The sequence below is a fragment of the Carassius gibelio genome, chromosome A12 (genome assembly GCF_023724105.1).
Source record: "Carassius gibelio isolate Cgi1373 ecotype wild population from Czech Republic chromosome A12, carGib1.2-hapl.c, whole genome shotgun sequence".
Classification (NCBI taxonomy): Eukaryota; Metazoa; Chordata; class Actinopteri; order Cypriniformes; family Cyprinidae; genus Carassius; species Carassius gibelio.
Window position 1 is genome coordinate 23,603,707 of NC_068382.1, and position 24,564 is coordinate 23,628,270.

Below are 24,564 nucleotides of genomic sequence, written 5' to 3' on the forward strand. Positions count from 1 at the left end.
ATGACATAAAACCACAGGTGATAAGTAGACCTTTTAATCTTTCCAGTTTAAAATGCAAGCTGTTTTTCTTCCTTTCTGACATGAGAAAAGTATTTAAAGAGCAGATGCAGCTATTACAGACAGGGGCGTCGGACTTGGGGTAAAACCAGTACTGATCACCAGGGCCCCAAAGGAAGAGAGGGCCCTTGAAAAAGTCTGGAATATATATTTTCAAGAGGGGTGGGGGGCTGGGGGGGGCATTAGGACTGCCTATGCTAGGGCCCAGGATCTTGTGCAGCGCCCCTGATTACAGAAACTTCTGGGACCCGGGGCATCTATCACATGGAGCAGTGCACCTGAGACAGCCATGAGAAGAACATCTGAGACTGGACCGTGCCATGAACCTCTCTGAGTGGCCAGTGCTAGAACCTCTGAGACCCAGCTGACTTTGCAGGGACCTCACTATCCAGGGCAACTTTTGAGAGCGTGCAGTCATGACAAGGAGTTGAAGACCAGGTAGCCACTACAGGAAGTTCTGGAACCAGAGCAGCAAGACTGAGAGACCTGGAGCACCGTAGAAGGAACCTCTGGGACATCAAACCTTGGACTTGTGGGTAGCCATGAGAGAAACCACTGAGGAACCAGGGCAGTGGAGCTCTGAGACGAGGAAGCCCATTACATGCCTTTAAGCTGTCCATGGCAGGAACCTCTGGTTCAGCAGCATTCTGTGCAGAAACATGGGAGAGACATCTGATTATGATCTGAAGCTTTTACATTTGCGCTATTTAGATGTGAGGTCTACTCTGGAAGAACAAATGCACTGTGATTGGAATAAGAGGTATTTTTTATTATTTTTAAATGAAGATCTAACCTTTAGACCATGCAGGCTCTGAGAAAAAAATTATATACATATATACACATCCCCAAGCAAACAGAAACGGCAGATATGGCAAGTACTGCTGCTTCTGGCCATAGCATAAGATGCAACCATGGCCTGCCGGCTCCGCAAGATGCAGAGGATTCACAGAGGAATGAACAGTCTTCCTGCCAGCCGTCAAGATGCAAAGCTGACAGGAGACTGGGAAATGTCTGGGGTCGAAGCTCCTTTTCGCCACGACTTATATGGAGACCTGAAACAACACACCAAACAAAGCATTAGCCTAAATACATCACACTACTAAAGCAAATGTGGCTGATCTCAGGCTCAGTACCTGAAACCAGTCGTGTTGAAGGATCTTCCCCAGACCGAGCCGTCGCTTAGTTTTATGCTGGAGCAGACTACAGATCAAACTGCAGCAGTCTGTGCAGAAACATGGAAGCAACATCTCATTATGACCTGAAGCCTTTACATCTGCACTATTCAGCAGTGAGATCAAATCTGAAAGAGCATTTGTATGATGATTGGAATCAGACTTCTTTTTAGGTGATGAAGAGCTCACCCTTTGACAGTCCAGGCTCTGACCAAAGGTTTAGTTCGGTCTTCTGCAGGTCATTGTCAGTTGGAAAACGGCCGCACAGCATTGTGAACAAGATGACCCCAAGAGACCACGACATTGCAGACTTCGCATGGTACTTGCCCTTGACCCTGTACTCAGGAGGGTAGTACTCCATGGTGCCTGGAGGAAAGAGATTTCAGCTCGTATGCAAGTTTGCATTACCAAAGCGTTTCCTCTGTCAGCTTTGAGGGATAAAACATACCATACAATGTCGTGTAGGCAGACTTTCTCATGAGGTCCCCACACCCAAAGTCGATCAACTTGACCTGCAGGGTGTCCTTGCTCACAATGAAGTTTTCCAACTTTATGTCTCCATGGAATACCCCACGGCGACAACATGTGTGAGCCGCCCGCGTTGCCTGCCGCATGATGTGCCGAACTAAACCTTCCTCGAGTCTTCCTCCGTGGCCCTCCAAGAAACTGACTAAGTTCTCACACGGTGACGGACACTCGAGGACCATGACATAGTTGTCCCGTTGGTCCTGCCAGTCCAGCAGCTTTATAATCTCTGGTGCGCTGGGTCCCTTGTTGGCCAAGAGTGTAAGGGCGATCTCCACTGGTAGGGGGTTTGGATGACCAGGCTATAAGACAGACAGTTTTAAAATGGTTTGTTTACTAAAAATGTCTCTAACTGAGATGTTTTAAATGAAAATAATGAGTGAGATGCCTTACAATAGTTAGATATTCCATGTCATGGGTCTTCATGACATCTTTCAATGCCACCTAAACAACAAAACATAAGTAAAACAGTTCACATGTGTGTAGAGGTCATACAATTCCACTCATTAAACCTGAAGACTGTGGAAAGGATGTGAAAAGGATGAGAAAAAAAAGTTGCATAGGTTTCATTTATTTGTACTGACCTTAAGGCCATCCTCCACACGACTCGCTTCATGAACGACGCCAAACCCGCCTACCCCCAGACGATCACCGAGCTCATAGCGGCACATAATGTCATCTATTAAAAAAGAAATTATTGCATTTGACGCATTTTGACATGGCTATTTTCAAGGGGACATTAAATCATTTGAAGAAAAGCACAAAGGAAAAAATATGCAATTCATGGATACTCATATCAAGTTTTTTTTTTTTTTGTGTCACACATTCATATCATTTACCATCAGCGCTGCTGGCTGGCGATGGTGGCTCAATAAGCTGCACCTCAGTCTGACTCGGTCGGATCACCTTGAGGTGTTTTCTGGCAGCTTTGAGGAAAGAGGGCAGCCTCCAGAACTTCTTTTTCCTCTTCTTCTTCATCTCCTCCTCCTCCTCACCCCATGCCTCCCTCCGCTCCTCCTCCTCCCTCCTCTGGGCGTCTCCCTCACCGGCATCGACAGGCGGCTCATCGCACGGATGGAAGTGTTGCTCCGCCTTGTCGGTGTCGGGTGTTGGGGGTGTACTGGGATGGTGATCGTACACCGCGCCATCATTTACCGGAATAACACGAGAATTTCGCTGTCCCATCACTGATAACCGCTAATAACTCTCGTCTTCGACCACTACTACAAACCAACAAAATATTTCACAGAATTCCATCGCTTTATATACCGCGCGCGCCAACATTCTAAACCTTTGAAAAGCGCTCTATGGCGTCATAATAATGGATACTGTCGCGATGGTAGCTAATGACTTCAGATATGTCAAATAAAGTTAAATTAAGGTTGATGAACCCATACGAATCTCTCTCTCTCTCTCTCTCTCTCTCTCTCTCTCTCTCTCTCTCTCTCTGTGTAAAATTCCATATTAAATATATTTTGTTAAAAAATATTCGAATCGTTATTATTTATTTTTCTGAACCAAAGGAAAAATCATGCTGTTATTGGAAATTACAGGATTATATTTACAATTATTTTTACTTTTGCTGGATGAGATGTTGAGTGCATAACATTTTCCAAGATGTGTGATAAAGTAGACTGGTTGCCAGTATTTACAGTGAATATTTCTCTTGAAAATTTTAAATAAAATAAAAATTAAACAAATAAATGAAAAAGAAGAGGACAAAGAAAAAAGGGAAGAAAAACTGTTCTTAAGTTGCCCTGACTACCTGCAATTAAATAGTTTATTCAATTTATTATGTATAAAAATGAAAAAAAAAAATGTTTAACTCAGTTAGCTAAAAAGTAAACACATTATGCTTAAATACTAAAATAATAAATTCCACAATAATAAAGATTTATTTAAAACTATATTAAATTAACTTATGAAATAGGGTAAGGATAGGACAGTATGTTATCTGGTGTTTCTAAAGTCTTACCAGCAGATAGAGACATTACTTTATCTTTGATACTGATATCTCACTGTGATATGATATTTATCGCTTAGTTTGAGACAGTGACACTTTCTCCGTCATTTTAATAAAAGTACAGATATATGAGGAAAGATTAAAAAAAAATCAACCAACGAGATCTCACCACCAACCTAGAACCGTTAGACGGGAATAAAAGGCTTCTATATGCTTGTTTACATTATAATTTAAAAACGAGGTGTATTTGAGTGCAGGTAGTGTTTTAATAATAATAAATAAATGAAAAAGTTTACCCAACAGAACACTCAGCATGTACTGAAACGTGTGTACTGTAGGACTATTAACACTGGCAATGTCACTCTTGAGCCATGTCAGTAAAAACACCTGTGTGTGATCAGATAATAGTTGAAACAGTCTGAGCGCATAATATTACCAATAGAAAATAATAATAATAAATGAAAGAATCTCCTAATCTAATAAAATAATTGGTTGTATTGCAAAGTTTTAGAATTTCATGTATACTGAAAAAAATGGTTTACAAACAATTTTCACTCAGAATTTACTTGAAAATTAAAAAAATAATGCTAGAAAAAGAATCCGTTATGGACATAGGCGTAAGTCCGGGGGTACAGACACCCCCCCCCCCCCCCCCCTTTTAAGGGTTGTCCCCCCAAAAAATGATTATTAAAAACACGCTGTGTATTGTAAATAGGCTAACAATGTCTTATACTTTAAAAAATTGTATTAGTAAAAAAACACAAACAGGGCAAAAATGTGATTTAAGTTTAGAAAGATGTTTAGTATCCCCCTCCCTTGCCTCACAGTGCTTTGGTCCAAATGCCTGCTTTGCTCTTTTACATCACCTAAACACACACACACACACACACACAGGGTTGAAGTCCTTTGAGAGATACCATAGTCACCATAGTTGAGGAACTCCAGTAAGCCTGTCAAGGATATTTTATTCACTTAAACATCGGATAAAGTGATTATTTTCTCTTTAATACATGATTCCAATGTATTTTTGATGAGTCCGCTATGTTAGTAATAATAACGTTACCTGCTTGACGGAAAGGGTTGCCAGGTGTTCAAAACAAAACCCACCCAGTTGCTACTCAAAACCAGCCCAAACTAACCACGTTTCATGAGGGCAAAAATACACATTATTGGGGTGACTTAAACCCACGGCATGGACATGAAAAACAGTCTGCGGCAACAGAGATAATGTGGCCAAATTTCACGGGAAAACCACAGACTTGACAAAACTGTAGATAGTACAGGTGCATCTCAAAAAAATTAGAATATCATGGAAAAGGTCTTCATTTTTCGTAATTTAATTCAAAAAAGCTAACTTTCTTATATTCTATATTCATTCATTACACACAAACTGAAATATTTCATATATTTCTTTTTTTGGATGGTAACTGCTTACAGCTTAGGGAAATAAACAAATCAGTATCTCAAAAAATGTGAAGATTCCATTTTGAGCTTGATTAGTTTGATTAATTTTGAGTATAAATGCCGGGTACCTCTTGGGCTAATTTGGAACTTGGAACATGGAACCACAATTATGGGAAAGACTACTGACTTGGTAATGTCCACAAGACAATCATCAACATCCTCCACAAGGAGGGTAGACCACAGAAGGTCATTGCTGAAAGGCCTGTCTATTCACAGAGTGCTGTATCAAAATATGTTCATAGAAAGTTGACTGTAAGGAAAAAATGTGGTAAAAAATGGTGCACAAGCAACAGGGATGACCACAACCTTGGGAGGAATGTCAGGAAAAGCAGATTCATGGTCTTGGGAGAGCTTCACAAGGAATGGACTGAAGCCGGAGTCGGTGCATCAAGAGTCACCACACTCAGACATCTTCAGGAAAAAGAGCTACTAAGCCACTTCTGAAACAGAAACCACATCAGAAGCATCTTACCTGGAATAAGGAGAAAAAGAACTGGACTGTTGCTCAGTGGTCCAAAGTCCTCTTTTCGGATGAAAGTAAATTTAGAATTTAATTTGGAAATCAAGGTCTGGAGTCTGGAGGAAGACTGGGGAGGCACAGAATCCAAGCTGCTTGAAGTCCAGTGTGAAGATTCTGAAGTCAGTCATGATTTGGGTGCCGTGACATCTGGTGTTGGTCCATTGTGTTTTATCAAGTCCAAAGTCAATGCAGCCATCTACCAGGAGATTTTGGAGCACTTTATGCTTCCATCTGCTGACAAGCTTTATGGAGATGCTGATTTCATTTCGCACCTGCCCACAGTACCAAAACCAATTCCAAGTGGTTTGCTGACCATGATATCACTGTGCTTGATTGGCCAGCCAACTCACCTGACCTGAACCTCACAGAGAATCTATGAGGTATTGTGAAGAGGAAGATAAGTAACATCTGAAAACAATACAGAGGAGCTGAAGGCCGTTATCAAAGAAACCTGGTCTTCAATAAGACCATCAGAAGTGCCACAGACTGATCACCTCCATGCCACACCGCATTGAAGCAGTAGTTCATGCAAAAGGAGCCCCAACCAAATATTGGGTGCATAATTAAACCTGCTTTGGAGATCTTGAACATTTCTGTTTTGTAAATCTCTTTTTGATTGATCGTTGAGAAAATATTATTATTTTTTTTAGATATTGAATTTTGAATTTTCCTAAGCCGTAAGTCATAACCATCAGAATTAAAACAAAATACTCTTGACATACTTCAGTTTGTGTGCAATGGATCTAGAATTTAAGAAAGTTTCATTTTTTAAATTAAATTAGAGGAAATAAAGAACTTTGATGATATTAAAAAAAATTGTAAATGCACTTTTATAGTAATGTTGGCTAATGTGTCACGGCCTCCTGGCTGCACTAATAGTAATATGGCTTTCCTCTGTGTACACATACAAGTACAATTTTAGCTGGATTATAGCTGGAAAAAGAGTTTATTGGCCTTTATTTTGGATAACAATAAAATACCTGAACGAAATTATGGCTGATTATGTTATTAGCTTACATCATGTTCATATCATTCACAATGTGATAAAGCTGATTAAAGTATATTACGGGGCTGGTGGAGGTGCACAGAGATGCTTCTCTATCTCCACCTTCTGGAGGACATGAACATTTTAACTATGAAAAATAGTGACGGATGCTGTCACAATAAAAATACAAGATGTAGAAAATGACATAAAACCACAGGTGATAAGTAGACCTTTTAATCTTTCCAGTTTAAAATGCAAGCTGTTTTTCTTCCTTTCTGACATGAGAAAAGTATTTAAAGAGCAGATGCAGCCATTACAGAAACTTCTGGGACCCGGGGCATCTATCACATGGAGCCATGCATGTGAGACAGCCATGAGAAGAACATCTGAGACTGGACCGTGCCATGAACCTCTCTGAGTGGCCAGTGCTAGAACCTCTGGGACCCAGCTGACTTTGCAGGGACCTCACTATCCAGGGCAACTTTTGAGAACGTGCAGTCATGACAAGGAGTTGAAGACCAGGTAGCCACTACAGGAAGTTCTGGAACCAGAGCAGCAAGACTGAGAGACCTGGAGCACCGTAGAAGGAACCTCTGGGACATCAAACTTTGGACTTGTGGGTAGCCATGAGAGGAACCACTGAGGAACCAGGGCAGTGGAGCTCTGAGACGAGGAAGCCCATTACATGCCTTTAAGCTGTCCATGGCAGGAACCTCTGGTTCAGCAGCATTCTGTGCAGAAACATGGGAGAGACATCTGATTATGATCTGAAGCTTTTACATTTGCGCTATTTAGATGTGAGGTCTACTCTGGAAGAACAAATGCACTGTGATTGGAATAAGAGGTATTTTTTATTATTTTTAAATGAAGATCTAACCTTTAGACCATGCAGGCTCTGAGAAAAAAAAAACTATATACATATATACACATCCCCAAGCAAACAATAACGGCAGATATGGCAAGTACTTGCTGCTTCAGGCCATAGCATAAGATGTACCCATGGCCTGCCGGCTCCGCAAGATGCAGAGGATTCACAGAGGAATGAACAGTCTTCCTGCCAGCCGTCAAGATGCAAAGCTGACAGGAGACTGGCAAATGTCTGGGGTCGAAGCTCCTTTTCGCCACGACTTATATGGAGACCTGAAACAACACACCAAACAAAGCATTAGCCTAAATACATCACACTACTAAAGCAAATGTGGCTGATCTCAGGCTCAGTACCTGAAACCAGTCGTGTTGAAGGATCTTCCCCAGACCGAGCCGTCGCTTAGTTTTATGCTGGAGCAGACTACAGATCAAACTGCAGCAGTCTGTGCAGAAACATGGAAGCAACATCTCATTATGACCTGAAGCCTTTACATCTGCACTATTCAGTAGTGAGATTAAATCTGAAAGAGCATTTGTATGATGATTGGAATCAGACTTCTTTTTAGGTGATGAAGAGCTCACCCTTTGACAGTCCAGGCTCTGACCAAAGGTTTAGTTCGGTCTTCTGCAGGTCATTGTCAGTTGGAAAATGGCCGCACAGCATTGTGAACAAGATGACCCCAAGAGACCACGACATTGCAGACTTCGCATGGTACTTGCCCTTGACCCTGTACTCAGGAGGGTAGTACTCCATGGTGCCTGGAGGAAAGAGATTTCATCTCGTATGCAAGTTCGCATTACCAAAGCGTTTCCTCTGTCAGCTTTGAGGGATAAAACATACCATACAATGTCGTGTAGGCAGACTTTCTCATGAGGTCCCCACACCCAAAGTCGATCAACTTGACCTGCAAGGTGTCCTTGCTCACAATGAAGTTTTCCAACTTTATGTCTCCATGGAATACCCCACGGCGACAACATGTGCGAGCCGCCCGCGTTGCCTGCCGCATGATGTGCCGAACTAAACCTTCCTCGAGTCTTCCTCCGTGGCCCTCCAAGAAACTGACTAAGTTCTCACACGGTGACGGACACTCGAGGACCATGACATAGTTGTCCCGTTGGTCCTGCCAGTCCAGCAGCTTTATAATCTCTGGTGCGCTGGGTCCCTTGTTGGCCAAGAGTGTAAGGGCGATCTCCACTGGTACGGGGTTTGGATGACCAGGCTATAAGACAAACAGTTTTAAAATGGTTTGTTAACTAAAAAAAACATTTATAGTCTGCAATTAAAGCTAATCTGAGATGTTTTAAATGAAAATAGTGAGTGAGATGCCTTACAATAGTTAGATATTCCATGTCATGGGTCTTCATGACATCTTTCAATGCCACCTAAACAACAAAACATAAGTAAAACAGTTCACATGTGTGTAGAGGTCATACAATTCCACTCATTAAACCTGAAGACTGTGGAAAGGATGTGAAAAGGATGAGAAAAAAAAGTTGCATAGGTTTCATTTATTTGTACTGACCTTAAGGCCATCCTCCACACGACTCGCTTCATGAACGACGCCAAACCCGCCTACCCCCAGACGATCACCGAGCTCATAGCGGCACATAATGTCATCTATTAAAAAAGAAATTATTGCATTTGACGCATTTTGACATGGCTATTTTCAAGGGGACATTAAATCATTTGAAGAAAAGCACAAAGGAAAAAATATGCAATTCATTTTTTTTGTGTCACACATTCATATCATTTACCATCAGCGCTGCTGGCTGGCGATGGTGGCTCAATAAGCTGCACCTCAGTCTGACTCGGTCGGATCACCTTGAGGTGTTTTCTGGCAGCTTTGAGGAAAGAGGGCAGCCTCCAGAACTTCTTTTTCCTCTTCTTCTTCATCTCCTCCTCCTCCTCACCCCATGCCTCCCTCCGCTCCTCCTCCTCCCTCCTCTGGGCGTCTCCCTCACCGGCATCGACAGGCGGCTCATCGCACGGATGGAAGTGTTGCTCCGCCTTGTCGGTGTCGGGTGTTGGGGGTGTACTGGGATGGTGATCGTACACCGCGCCATCATTTACCGGAATAACACGAGAATTTCGCTGTCCCATCACTGATAACCGCTAATAACTCTCGTCTTCGACCACTACTACAAACCAACAAAATATTTCACAGAATTCCATCGCTTTATATACCGCGCGCGCCAACATTCTAAACCTTTGAAAAGCGCTCTATGGCGTCATAATAATGGATACTGTCGCGATGGTAGCTAATGACTTCAGATATGTCAAATAAAGTTAAATTAAGGTTGATGAACCCATACGAATCTCTCTCTCTCTCTCTCTCTCTCTCTGTGTGTAAAATTCCATATTAAATATATTTTGTTAAAAAATATTCGAATCGTTATTATTTATTTTTCTGAACCAAAGGAAAAATCATGCTGTTATTGGAAATTACAGGATTATATTTACAATTATTTTTACTTTTGCTGGATGAGATGTTGAGTGCATAACATTTTCCAAGATGTGTGATAAAGTAGACTGGTTGCCAGTATTTACAGTGAATATTTCTCTTGAAAATTTTAAATAAAATAAAAATTAAACAAATAAATGAAAAAGAAGAGGACAAAGAAAAAAGGGAAGAAAAACTGTTCTTAAGTTGCCCTGACTACCTGCAATTAAATAGTTTATTCAATTTATTATGTATAAAAATGAAAAAAAAAATGTTTAACTCAGTTAGCTAAAAAGTAAACACATTATGCTTAAATACTAAAATAATAAATTCCACAATAATAAAGATTTATTTAAAACTATATTAAATTAACTTATGAAATAGGGTAAGGATAGGACAGTATGTTATCTGGTGTTTCTAAAGTCTTACCAGCAGATAGAGACATTAGTTTATCTTTGATACTGATATCTCACTGTGATATGATATTTATCGCTTAGTTTGAGACAGTGACACTTTCTCCGTCATTTTAATAAAAGTACAGATATATGAGGAAAGATTAAAAAAAAATCAACCAACGAGATCTCACCACCAACCTAGAACCGTTAGACGGGAATAAAAGGCTTCTATATGCTTGTTTACATTATAATTTAAAAACGAGGTGTATTTGAGTGCAGGTAGTGTTTTAATAATAATAAATAAATGAAAAAGTTTAGCCAACAGAACACTCAGCATGTACTGAAACGTGTGTACTGTAGGACTATTAACACTGGCAATGTCACTCTTGAGCCATGTCAGTAAAAACACCTGTGTGTGATCAGATAATAGTTGAAACAGTCTGAGCGCATAATATTACCAATAGAAAATAATAATAATAAATGAAAGAATCTCCTAATCTAATAAAATAATTGGTTGTATTGCAAAGTTTTAGAATTTCATGTATACTGAAAAAAATGGTTTACAAACAATTTTCACTCAGAATTTACTTGAAAATTAAAAAAATAATGCTAGAAAAAGAATCCGTTATGGACATAGGCGTAAGTCCGGGGGTACAGACACCCCCCCCCCCCCTTTTAAGGGTTGTCCCCCCAAAAAATGATTATTAAAAACACGCTGTGTATTGTAAATAGGCTAACAATGTCTTATACTTTAAAAAATTGTATTAGTAAAAAAACACAAACAGGGCAAAAATGTGATTTAAGTTTAGAAAGATGTTTAGTATCCCCCTCCCTTGCCTCACAGTGCTTTGGTCCAAATGCCTGCTTTGCTCTTTTACATCACCTAAACACACACACACACACACACACACACACACACACACACAGGGTTGAAGTCCTTTGAGAGATACCATAGTCACCATAGTTGAGGAACTCCAGTAAGCCTGTCAAGGATATTTTATTCACTTAAACATCGGATAAAGTGATTATTTTCTCTTTAATACATGATTCCAATGTATTTTTGATGAGTCCGCTATGTTAGTAATAATAACGTTACCTGCTTGACGGAAAGGGTTGCCAGGTGTTCAAAACAAAACCCACCCAGTTGCTACTCAAAACCAGCCCAAACTAACCACGTTTCATGAGGGCAAAAATACACATTATTGGGGTGACTTAAACCCACGGCATGGACATGAAAAACAGTCTGCGGCAACAGAGATAATGTGGCCAAATTTCACGGGAAAACCACAGACTTGACAAAACTGTAGATAGTACAGGTGCATCTCAAAAAAATTAGAATATCATGGAAAAGGTCTTCTTTTTTTGTAATTTAATTCAAAAAAGCTAACTTTCTTATATTCTATATTCATTCATTACACACAAACTGAAATATTTCATATATTTCTTTTTTTGGATGGTAACTGCTTACAGCTTAGGGAAATAAACAAATCAGTATCTCAAAAAATGTGAAGATTCCATTTTGAGCTTGATTAGTTTGATTAATTTTGAGTATAAATGCCGGGTACCTCTTGGGCTAATTTGGAACTTGGAACATGGAACCACAATTATGGGAAAGACTACTGACTTGGTAATGTCCACAAGACAATCATCAACATCCTCCACAAGGAGGGTAGACCACAGAAGGTCATTGCTGAAAGGCCTGTCTATTCACAGAGTGCTGTATCAAAATATGTTCATAGAAAGTTGACTGTAAGGAAAAAATGTGGTAAAAAATGGTGCACAAGCAACAGGGATGACCACAACCTTGGGAGGAATGTCAGGAAAAGCAGATTCATGGTCTTGGGAGAGCTTCACAAGGAATGGACTGAAGCCGGAGTCGGTGCATCAAGAGTCACCACACTCAGACATCTTCAGGAAAAAGAGCTACTAAGCCACTTCTGAAACAGAAACCACATCAGAAGCATCTTACCTGGAATAAGGAGAAAAAGAACTGGACTGTTGCTCAGTGGTCCAAAGTCCTCTTTTCGGATGAAAGTAAATTTAGAATTTAATTTGGAAATCAAGGTCTGGAGTCTGGAGGAAGACTGGGGAGGCACAGAATCCAAGCTGCTTGAAGTCCAGTGTGAAGATTCTGAAGTCAGTCATGATTTGGGTGCCGTGACATCTGGTGTTGGTCCATTGTGTTTTATCAAGTCCAAAGTCAATGCAGCCATCTACCAGGAGATTTTGGAGCACTTTATGCTTCCATCTGCTGACAAGCTTTATGGAGATGCTGATTTCATTTCGCACCTGCCCACAGTACCAAAACCAATTCCAAGTGGTTTGCTGACCATGATATTACTGTGCTTGATTGGCCAGCCAACTCACCTGACCTGAACCTCACAGAGAATCTGAGGTATTGTGAAGAGGAAGATAAGTAACATCTGAAAACAATACAGAGGAGCTGAAGGCCGTTATCAAAGAAACCTGGTCTTCAATAAGACCATCAGAAGTGCCACAGACTGATCACCTCCATGCCACACCGCATTGAAGCAGTAGTTCATGCAAAAGGAGCCCCAACCAAATATTGGGTGCATAATTAAACCTGCTTTGGAGATCTTGAACATTTCTGTTTTGTAAATCTCTTTTTGATTGATCGTTGAGAAAATATTATTATTTTTTTTAGATATTGAATTTTGAATTTTCCTAAGCCGTAAGTCATAACCATCAGAATTAAAACAAAATACTCTTGACATACTTCAGTTTGTGTGCAATGGATCTAGAATTTAAGAAAGTTTCATTTTTTAAATTAAATTAGAGGAAATAAAGAACTTTGATGATATTAAAAAAAATTGTAAATGCACTTTTATAGTAATGTTGGCTAATGTGTCATGGCCTCCTGGCTGCACTAATAGTAATATGGCTTTCCTCTGTGTACACATACAAGTACAATTTTAGCTGGATTATAGCTGGAAAAAGAGTTTATTGGCCTTTATTTTGGATAACAATAAAATACCTGAACGAAATTATGGCTGATTATGTTATTAGCTTACATCATGTTCATATCATTCACAATGTGATAAAGCTGATTAAAGTATATTACGGGGCTGGTGGAGGTGCACAGAGATGCTTCTCTATCTCCACCTTCTGGAGGACATGAACATTTTAACTATGAAAAATAGTGACGGATGCTGTCACAATAAAAATACAAGATGTAGAAAATGACATAAAACCACAGGTGATAAGTAGACCTTTTAATCTTTCCAGTTTAAAATGCAAGCTGTTTTTCTTCCTTTCTGACATGAGAAAAGTATTTAAAGAGCAGATGCAGCCATTACAGAAACTTCTGGGACCCGGGGCATCTATCACATGGAGCCATGCATGTGAGACAGCCATGAGAAGAACATCAGAGACTGGACCGTGCCATGAACCTCTCTGAGTGGCCAGTGCTAGAACCTCTGGGACCCAGCTGACTTTGCAGGGACCTCACTATCCAGGGCAACTTTTGAGAACGTGCAGTCATGACAAGGAGTTGAAGACCAGGTAGCCACTACAGGAAGTTCTGGAACCAGAGCAGCAAGACTGAGAGACCTGGAGCACCGTAGAAGGAACCTCTGGGACATCAAACTTTGGACTTGTGGGTAGCCATGAGAGGAACCACTGAGGAACCAGGGCAGTGGAGCTCTGAGACGAGGAAGCCCATTACATGCCTTTAAGCTGTCCATGGCAGGAACCTCTGGTTCAGCAGCATTCTGTGCAGAAACATGGGAGAGACATCTGATTATGATCTGAAGCTTTTACATTTGCGCTATTTAGATGTGAGGTCTACTCTGGAAGAACAAATGCACTGTGATTGGAATAAGAGGTATTTTTTATTATTTTTAAATGAAGATCTAACCTTTAGACCATGCAGGCTCTGAGAAAAAAAAAACTATATACATATATACACATCCCCAAGCAAACAATAACGGCAGATATGGCAAGTACTTGCTGCTTCAGGTCATAGCATAAGATGTACCCATGGCCTGCCGGCTCCGCAAGATGCAGAGGATTCACAGAGGAATGAACAGTCTTCCTGCCAGCCGTCAAGATGCAAAGCTGACAGGAGACTGGCAAATGTCTGGGGTCGAAGCTCCTTTTCGCCACGACTTATATGGAGACCTGAAACAACACACCAAACAAAGCATTAGCCTAAATACATCACACTACTAAAGCAAATGTGGCTGATCTCAGGCTCAGTACCTGAAACCAGTCGTGTTGAAGGATCTTCCCCAGACCGAGCCGTCGCTTAGTTTTATGCTGGAGCAGACTACAGATCAAACTGCAGCAGTCTGTGCAGAAACATGGAAGCAACATCTCATTATGACCTGAAGCCTTTACATCTGCACTATTCAGTAGTGAGATCAAATCTGAAAGAGCATTTGTATGATGATTGGAATCAGACTTCTTTTTAGGTGATGAAGAGCTCACCCTTTGACAGTCCAGGCTCTGACCAAAGGTTTAGTTCGGTCTTCTGCAGGTCATTGTCAGTTGGAAAACGGCCGCACAGCATTGTGAACAAGATGACCCCAAGAGACCACGACATTGCAGACTTCGCATGGTACTTGCCCTTGAGCCTGTACTCAGGAGGGTAGTACTCCATGGTGCCTGGAGGAAAGAGATTTCAGCTCGTATGCAGGTTCGCATTACCAAAGCGTTTCCTCTGTCAGCTTTGAGGGATAAAACATACCATACAATGTCGTGTAGGCAGACTTTCTCATGAGGTCCCCACACCCAAAGTCGATCAACTTGACCTGCAAGGTGTCCTTGCTCACAATGAAGTTTTCCAACTTTATGTCTCCATGGAATACCCCACGGCGACAACATGTGCGAGCCGCCCGCGTTGCCTGCCGCATGATGTGCCGAACTAAACCTTCTTCGATTCTTCCTCCGTGGCCCTCCAAGAAACTGACTAAGTTCTCACACGGTGACGGACACTCGAGGACCATGACATAGTTGTCCCGTTGGTCCTGCCAGTCCAGCAGCTTTATAATCTCTGGTGCGCTGGGTCCCTTGTTGGCCAAGAGTGTAAGGGCGATCTCCACTGGTACGGGGTTTGGATGACCAGGCTATAAGACAAACAGTTTTAAAATGGTTTGTTAACTAAAAAAAACATTTATAGTCTGCAATTAAAGCTAATCTGAGATGTTTTAAATGAAAATAGTGAGTGAGATGCCTTACAATAGTTAGATATTCCATGTCATGGGTCTTCATGACATCTTTCAATGCCACCTAAACAACAAAACATAAGTAAAACAGTTCACATGTGTGTAGAGGTCATACAATTCCACTCATTAAACCTGAAGACTGTGGAAAGGATGTGAAAAGGATGAGAAAAAAAAGTTGCATAGGTTTCATTTATTTGTACTGACCTTAAGGCCATCCTCCACACGACTCGCTTCATGAACGACGCCAAACCCGCCTACCCCCAGACGATCACCGAGCTCATAGCGGCACATAATGTCATCTATTAAAAAAGAAATTATTGCATTTGACGCATTTTGACATGGCTATTTTCAAGGGGACATTAAATTATTTGAAGGAAAGCACAAAGGAAAAAATATGCAATTCATGGATACTCATATCAAGTTTTTTTTTTTTTTTTGTGTCACACATTCATATCATTTACCATCAGCGCTGCTGGCTGGCGATGGTGGCTCAATTAGCTGCACCTCAGTCTGGCTCGGTCGGATCACCTTGAGGTGTTTTCTGGCAGCTTTGAGGAAAGAGGGCAGCCTCCAGAACTTCTTTTTCCTCTTCTTCTTCATCTCCTCCTCCTCCTCACCCCATGCCTCCCTCCGCTCCTCCTCCTCCCTCCTCTGGGCGTCTCCCTCACCGGCATCGACAGGCGGTTCATCGCACGGATGGAAGTGTTGCTCCGCCTTGTCGGTGTCGGGTGTTGGGGGTGTACTGGGATGGTGATCGTACACCGCGCCATCATTTACCGGAATAACACGAGAATTTCGCTGTCCCATCACTGATAACCGCTAATAACTCTCGTCTTCGACCACTACTACAAACCAACAAAATGTTTCACAGAATTCCATCGCTTTATATACCGCGCGCGCCAACATTCTAAACTTTTGAAATGCGCTCTATGGCGTCATAATAATGGATACTGTCGCGATGGTAGCTAATGACTTCAGATATGTCAAATAAAGTTAAGTTAAATTAAGTTAGATAAACCCATAGGACGTTGTGTGTGTGTGTGTGTGTGTGTGTGTGTGCGCGTACAATTCCATATTAAATATATTTTGTTAAAAAATATTTGAATCGTTATTATTTATTTTTCTGGCCCCAATCATGATGAAAAATCATGCTGTTATTGGAAATTACAAGATTTGTTTAGAAATTATTTTTTACTTTTGCTGGATGAGATGTTGAGTAGCTAGTCATGCATAACATTTTCCAAAATGTATGATAAAGTAGACTGGTTGCCACTATTTACAGTGAATATTTCTCTTGAAAAAAAATAAAAAAATAAAAAAATAAGAGTAAACAAATAAATGAAAAAGAAGAGGACAAAGAAACAAAGTGAAGAAAAACTGTTCTTAAGTTGCCCTGACTACCTGCAATAAAATAGTCTACTCCATTTATAATGTAAAACAATTAAAATGTATTTTTTGTTTAATTCAGTTAGGTAAATAGTAAACATGTTATGCTTAAAGACTAAAATAATACATTTAATAATAATAAAGATTTATTTAAAACTATATTAAATGAACTCATAAATAGGGTAAGGATAGGACAGTATGTTATCTCATGTGTTTCTAAAGTCTGACCAGTAGATGGAGACATTACTTTATCATGATCTTTGATACTGATCTCTCACTGTTGAGCTTTTCTTTAAGGATGTTTTGTTTAGAATTTTCACTTTTGAGAAGCAATATGGAAATGTTTACTTTCACTGCAACTTAATTATTTTGCTTGCAAAATATTTGATCCACAAATGTAAGGTTATGAAAGTGACGCCCCACTTCTCTTACTTTCTAGAAGATATCAAAATGTATATAAAATCTTTATCTACCTCCTGTAACTAAAACATTGAATGTATGATCACTTTTTGGTGTTTTTGTATAATTTATATATGACTATTATCTTATGGTTTTGAGGGAAGAGGAAGGTTTTGGTTGTGTAATTTGTTTTCTTATTCATTTTTTATTTTTGCTTTTTGTATTTTTTGTTTTTCTTATTTATTTATTTTTCTACTCTTTCCTATTTGATTTGTAATTGTTTGGTCATACTTGAACCCCTGGCTCTTTAACTTGGCTTATGATATTTTGAATAAATGTTTAATAAAAAAAAATAAATTAAAAAAAAGATATCTTACTGTGATATGATATCTATCCTTTAGTTTGAGACAGTGACACTTTCTCCGTCACTTTAATAAAAGTACAGATATATGGGGAAATATTTAAAAAATACAACCGAGATCTCACCACCAACCTAAAACCTTGACATGGGCACGGGAATAAAACGTGTCTATATGCTTGTTTACATTGTAAATTAAAAACGAGGTGTATTTGAGTGTAGGTAGTGTTTTAATAAAAAAAAACAAGACATATCGTGAGATTCAGTTTACCCAACAGACCACTCAGTATGTACTGAAACAGCTTCGTATCTGGGCTTTTTGTGTGAACAGTAGGACTATTAACACTGGCAATGTCACTCTTGAGCCATGTCAGTAAAAACACCTGTGTGTGATCAGATAATAGTTGAAACAGTCTGAGCGCATAATATTACCAATAGAAAATAAAAATAATAAATTAAAGAATCTCCTAATCTAATAAAATCAGAAACCATTGATTGTATTGCAAAAATTTTAGCATTTCATGTATACTGGAAAAAAATGGTTTAGAAACAATTTTCACTCAGAAGTTACTAGAAATTTAAAAAAAAATAATGCTAGAAAAAGAATCTGTTATGGACGTAAATCTGGGGGTATAGGCCCCCCAAACCCCATCCCCCCATTTGAGGGTTGTCCCCCAGAAAAATTATTATAAAAAAACACGCTGTGTATTGTAAATAGGCTAACAATGTCTTATACTTTAAATAATTGTATTAGTAAAAAAACACAAACAGAGCAAAAATGTAATTTAACTTTAGAAAGATGTTTATTATCCCCCTCCCTTTGGTCCAAATGCCTGCTTTGCTCTTTTACATCACCTAAACACACACACACACACACACACACGGGGTTGAAGTCCTGTGAGAGATACCATAGTCACCATAGTTGAGGAACTCCAGTAAGCCTGTCAAGGATATTTTATTCACTTAAACATCGGATAAAGTGATTATTTTCTCTTTAATACATGATTCCAATGTATTTTTGATGAGTCCGCTATGTTAGTAATAATAACGTACCTGCTTGACGGAAAGGGTTGCCAGATGTTCACAACAAAACCCACCCAGTTGCTACTCAATACTAGCCCTAACTAACCGCGTTTCATGAGGGCAAAAATACACATTATTGGGGTGACTTAAACCCACGGCATGGACATGAAAAACAGTCTGCGGCAACAGAGATAATGTGGACCAATTTCACAGGAAAACCACGGACTTGACAAAACTGTAGATAGTACAGGTGCATCTCAAAAAAATTAGAATATCATGGAAAAGGTCTTCATTTTTCATAATTTAATTCAAAAAAGCTAACTTTCTTATATTCTATATTCATTCATTACACACAAACTGAAATATTTCATATATTTCTTTTTTTGGATGGTAACTGCTTACAGCTTAGGAAAATAAACAAATCAGTATCTCAAAAAATTTGAAGATTCCATTTAGAGCTTGATTAGTTTGATTAATTTTGAGTATAAATACCAGGTACCTCTTGGGCTAATTTAGAACTTGGAACATGGAACCACAATTATGGGAAAGACTACTGACTTGGGAATGTCCACAAGACAATCATCAACATCCTCCACAAGCAGGGTAGACCACAGAAGTTCATTGCTGAAAGGCCTGTCTATTCACAGAGTGCTGTATCAAAATATGTTCATGGAAAGTTGACTGTAAGGAAAAAATGTGGTAAAAAATGGTGCACAAGCAACAGGGATGACCACAACCTTGGGAAGATTGTCAGGAAAAGCAGATTCATGGTCTTGGGAGAGCTTCACAAGGAATGGACTGAAGCTGGAGTCGGTGCATCAAGAGTCACCACACTCAGACATCTTCAGGAAAATGAGCTACTAAGCCACTTCTGAAACAGAAACCACATCAGAAGCATCTTACCTGGACTAAGGAGAAAAAGAACTGGACTGTTGCTCAATGGTCCAAAGTCCTCTTTTTGGATGAAAGTAAATTTAGAATTTAATTTGGAAATCAAGGTCTGGAGTCTGGAGGAAGACTGGGGAGGCACAGAATCCAAGCTGCTTGAAGTCCAGTGTGAAGATTCTGAAGTCAGTCATGATTTGGGTTCCAAGTGGTTTTCTGACCATGATATCACTGTGCTTGATTGGCCAGCCAACTCACCTCACCCGACCTGAACCTCACAGAGAATCTGACGTATTGTGAAGAGGATGAGAAGTAACATCTGAAAACAATACAGAGGAGCTGAAGGCCGTTATCAAAGCAACCTGGGCTTCAATAAGACCTCAGCAGTGCCACAGACTGATCACCTCCATGCCACACCGCATTGAAGCAGTAGTTCATGCAAAAGGAGCCCCAACCAAATATTGGGTGCATAATTAAACCTGCTTTGGAGATCTTGAACATTTCTGTTTTGTAAATCTCTTTTTGATTGATCGTTGAGAAAATATATATATTTTTTTTTAGATAGTGAATTTTGAATTTTCCTAAGCCATAAGTCATAACCATCAGAATTAAAACAAAATACTCTTGACATACTTCAGTTTGTGTGCAATGGATCTAGAATTTAAGAAAGTTTCATTTTTTAAATTAAAATACAGGAAATAAAGAACTTTTCGATGATATTAAAAGTTGACACTTTTATAGTAATGTGTAGTAATGTTGTCTAATGTGGCACGGCCTCCCGGCTGCACTAATAGTAATATGGCTTTCCTCTGTGTACACATACAAGTACAATTTTAGCTGGATTATAGCTGGAAAAAGAGTTTATTGGCCTTTATTTTGGATAACAATAAAATACCTGAACGAAATTATGGCTGATTATGTTATTAGCTTACATCATGTGCATATCATTCACAATGTGATAAAGCTGATTAAAGTATATTACGGGGCTGGTGGAGGTGCACAGAGATGCTTCTCTATCTCCACCTTCTGGAGCACATGAACATTTTAACTATGAAAAATAGTGACGGATGCTGTCACAATAAAAATACAAGATGTAGAAAATGACATAAAACCACAGGTGATAAGTAGACCTTTTAATCTTTCCAGTTTAAAATGCAAGCTGTTTTTCTTCCTTTCTGACATGAGAAAAGTATTTAAAGAGCAGATGCAGCTATTACAGAAACATCTGGGACCCGGGGCATCTATCACATGGAGCAGTGCACCTGAGACAGCCATGAGAAGAACATCTGAGACTGGACCGTGCCATGAACCTCTCTGAGTGGCCAGTGCTAGAACCTCTGGGACCCAGCTGACTTTGCAGGGACCTCACTATCCAGGGCAACTTTTGAGAGCGTGCAGTCATGACAAGGAGTTGAAGACCAGGTAGCCACTACAGGAAGTTCTGGTACCAGAGCAGCAAGACTGAGAGACCTGGAGCACCGTAGAAGGAACCTCTGGGACATCAAACCTTGGACTTGTGGGTAGCCATGAGAGGAACCGCTGAGGAACCAGGGCAGTGGAGCTCTGAGACGAGGAAGCCCATTACATGCCTTTAAGCTGTCCATGGCAGGAACCTCTGGTTCAGCAGCATTCTGTGCAGAAACATGGGAGAGACATCTGATTATGACCTGAAGCTTTTACATTTGCGCTATTTAGATGTGAGGTCTACTCCGGAAGAACAAATGCACTGTGATTGGAATAAGATGTCTTTTTTATTATTTTTAAATGAAGATCTAACCTTTAGACCATGCAGGCTCTGAGAAAAAAATGATATACATATATACACATCCCCAAGCAAACAGTAATGACAGACGCAATACTGCTGCTTCGGGCCATAGCATAAGATGCAACCATGGCCTGCCGGCTCCGCAAGATGCAGAGGATTCACAGAGGAATGAACAGTCTTCCTGCCAGCCGTCAAGATGCAAAGCTGACAGGAGACTGGGAAATGTCTGGGGTCGAAGCTCCTTTTCGCCACGACTTATATGGAGACCTGAAACAACACACCAAACAAAGCATTAGCCTAAATACATCACACTACTAAAGCAAATGTGGCTGATCTCAGGCTCTGTACCTGAAACCAGTCGTGTTGAAGGATCTTCCCCAGACCGAGCCGTCGCTTAGTTTTATGCTGGAGCAGACTACAGATCAAACTGCAGCAGTCTGTGCAGAAACATGGAAGCAACATCTCATTATGACCTGAAGCCTTTACATCTGCACTATTCAGCAGTGAGATCAAATCTGAAAGAGCATTTGTATGATGATTGGAATCAGACTTCTTTTTATGTGATGAAGAGCTCACCCTTTGACAGTCCAGGCTCTGACCAAAGGTTTAGTTCGGTCTTCTGCAGGTCATTGTCAGTTGGAAAACGGCCGCACAGCATTGTGAACAAGATGACCCCAAGAGACCACGACATTGCAGACTTCGCATGGTACTTGCCCTTGACCCTGTACTCAGGAGGGTAGTACTCCATGGTGCCTGGAGGAAAGAGATTTCAGCTCGTATGCAAGTTTGCATTACCAAAGCGTTTCCTCTGTCAGCTTTGAGGGATAAAACATACCATACAATGTCGTGTAGGCAGACTTTCTCATGAGGTCCCCACACCCAAAGTCGATCAACTTGACCTGCAGGGTGTCCTTGCTCACAATGAAGTTTTCCAACTTTATGTCTCCATGGAATACCCCACGGCGACAACATGTGCGAGCCGCCCGCGTTGCCTGCCGCATGATGTGCCGAACTAAACCTTCCTCGAGTCTTCCTCCGTGGCCCTCCAAGAAACTGACTAAGTTCTCACACGGTGACGGACACTCGAGGACCATGACATAGTTGTCCCGTTGGTCCTGCCAGTCCAGCAGCTTTATAATCTCTGGTGCGCTGGGTCCCTTGTTGGCCAAGAGTGTAAGGGCGATCTCCACTGGTAGGGGGTTTGGATGACCAGGCTAGAAGACAGACAGTTTTAAAATGGTTTGTTAACTAAAAAAAAAACATTAATAGTCTGCAATTAAAGCTAATCTGAGATGTTTTAAATGATAATAGTAAGTGAGATGTCTTACAATAGTTAGATATTCCATGTCATGGGTCTTCATGACATCTTTCAATGCCACCTAAACAACAAAACATAAGTAAAACAGTTCACATGTGTGTAGAGGTCATACAATTCCACTCATTAAACCTGAAGACTGTGGAAAGGATGTGAAAAGGATGAGAAAAAAAAGTTGCATAGGTTTCATTTATTTGTACTGACCTTAAGGCCATCCTCCACACGACTCGCTTCATGAACGACGCCAAACCCGCCTACCCCCAGACGATCACCGAGCTCATAGCGGCACATAATGTCATCTATTAAAAAAGAAATTATTGCATTTGACGCATTTTGACATGGCTATTTTCAAGGGGACATTAAATAATGTGAAGGAAAGCACAAAGAAAAAAATATGCAATTCATGGATACTCATATCAAGTTTTTTTTTTTTTTTTTTTGTCACACATTCATATCATTTACCATCAGCGCTGCTGGCTGGCGATGGTGGCTCAATAAGCTGCACCTCAGTCTGACTCGGTCGGATCACCTTGAGGTGTTTTCTGGCAGCTTTGAGGAAAGAGGGCAGCCTCCAGAACTTCTTTTTCCTCTTCTTCTTCATCTCCTCCTCCTCCTCACCCCATGCCTCCCTCCGCTCCTCCTCCTCCCTCCTCTGGGCGTCTCCCTCACCGGCATCGACAGGCGGCTCATCGCACGGATGGAAGTGTTGCTCCGCCTTGTCGGTGTCGGGTGTTGGCGGTGTACTGGGATGGTGATCGTACACCGCGCCATCATTTACCGGAATAACACGAGAATTTCGCTGTCCCATCACTGATAACCGCTAATAACTCTCGTCTTCGACCACTACTACAAACCAACAAAATGTTTCACAGAATTCCATCGCTTTATATACCGCGCGCGCCAACATTCTAAACTTTTGAAATGCGCTCTATGGCGTCATAATAATGGATACCGTCGCGATGGTAATGACTTCAGATATGTCAAATAAAGTTAAGTTAAATTAAGTTAGATAAACCCATAAGACTATATACTATATATGTGTGTGTCTGTCTGTGTGTGTGTGTGTGTGAAATTCCATATTTAATATAATTTGTAAAAAAAAAAAAAAAAAAACTTTTCATTATTTATTTTTCTGGCCCAAAAGAAAAATCATGCTATTATTGGAAATTACAGGATTAAAAAAAAAATTAGCTTTACTATTGCTGGATGAGATGTTGAGTAGTCATGCATAACATTTTCCATAATATGTGATAAAGTAGACTGGTTGCCACTATTTACACTGAATATTTCTCTTTAAAAAAAAGAAAAAGAAAAAGATCAGGACGAAGAAGAAAAGTTAAGAAATTAGGTAAATATTTTTTTGATATTATGCTTAAAGACTAAAATAATAAACTTAATAATAAACTTAATAATAATAAAGATTTATATATATATATATATATATATATATATATATATATATATATATATATATATATATATATATATATATATATATATATATATATATATAATATTAAATATATTAAATTAACTTATAAAATAGGGTAAGGATAGGACAGTATGTTATATTATGTGTTTCTAAAGTCTTACCAGCAGATGGAGACATTACTTTATCATGATCTTTGATACTGATATCTCACTGTGATATGATATCTATCGCTTAGTTTGAGACAGTGACATTTTCTCCGTCACTGTAATAAAAGTACAGATATATGGGAAATATTGAAAAAAAATACAACCAAATGAGATCTCACCACAAACCTAAAACCGTGACATTGGCACGGGAATAAAATGCTTCTACATGATTGTTTACATTATAATTTAAAAACGAGGTGTATTTGAGTGCAGGTAGTGT

General features: G+C 39.9%; 1 protein-coding gene across 1 annotated transcript; it reads right to left on the bottom strand.

Annotated features, from left to right (window-relative positions):
• Positions 1-879: 879 nt before the first annotated feature.
• LOC128025504 (serine/threonine-protein kinase pim-2-like) lies at positions 880-23,689 on the bottom strand. Its single transcript, XM_052611930.1, has 7 exons — positions 23,169-23,689; positions 15,780-15,874; positions 15,589-15,639; positions 15,098-15,476; positions 14,839-15,015; positions 1,191-1,279; positions 880-1,109 (listed from the first exon to the last, which is right to left on the bottom strand). Exons 1-7 carry the CDS (start codon positions 23,512-23,514, stop codon positions 1,098-1,100), a joined length of 1,149 nt encoding a protein of 382 aa, XP_052467890.1. The 5' UTR covers positions 23,515-23,689; the 3' UTR covers positions 880-1,097.
• Positions 23,690-24,564: the final 875 nt, after the last annotated feature.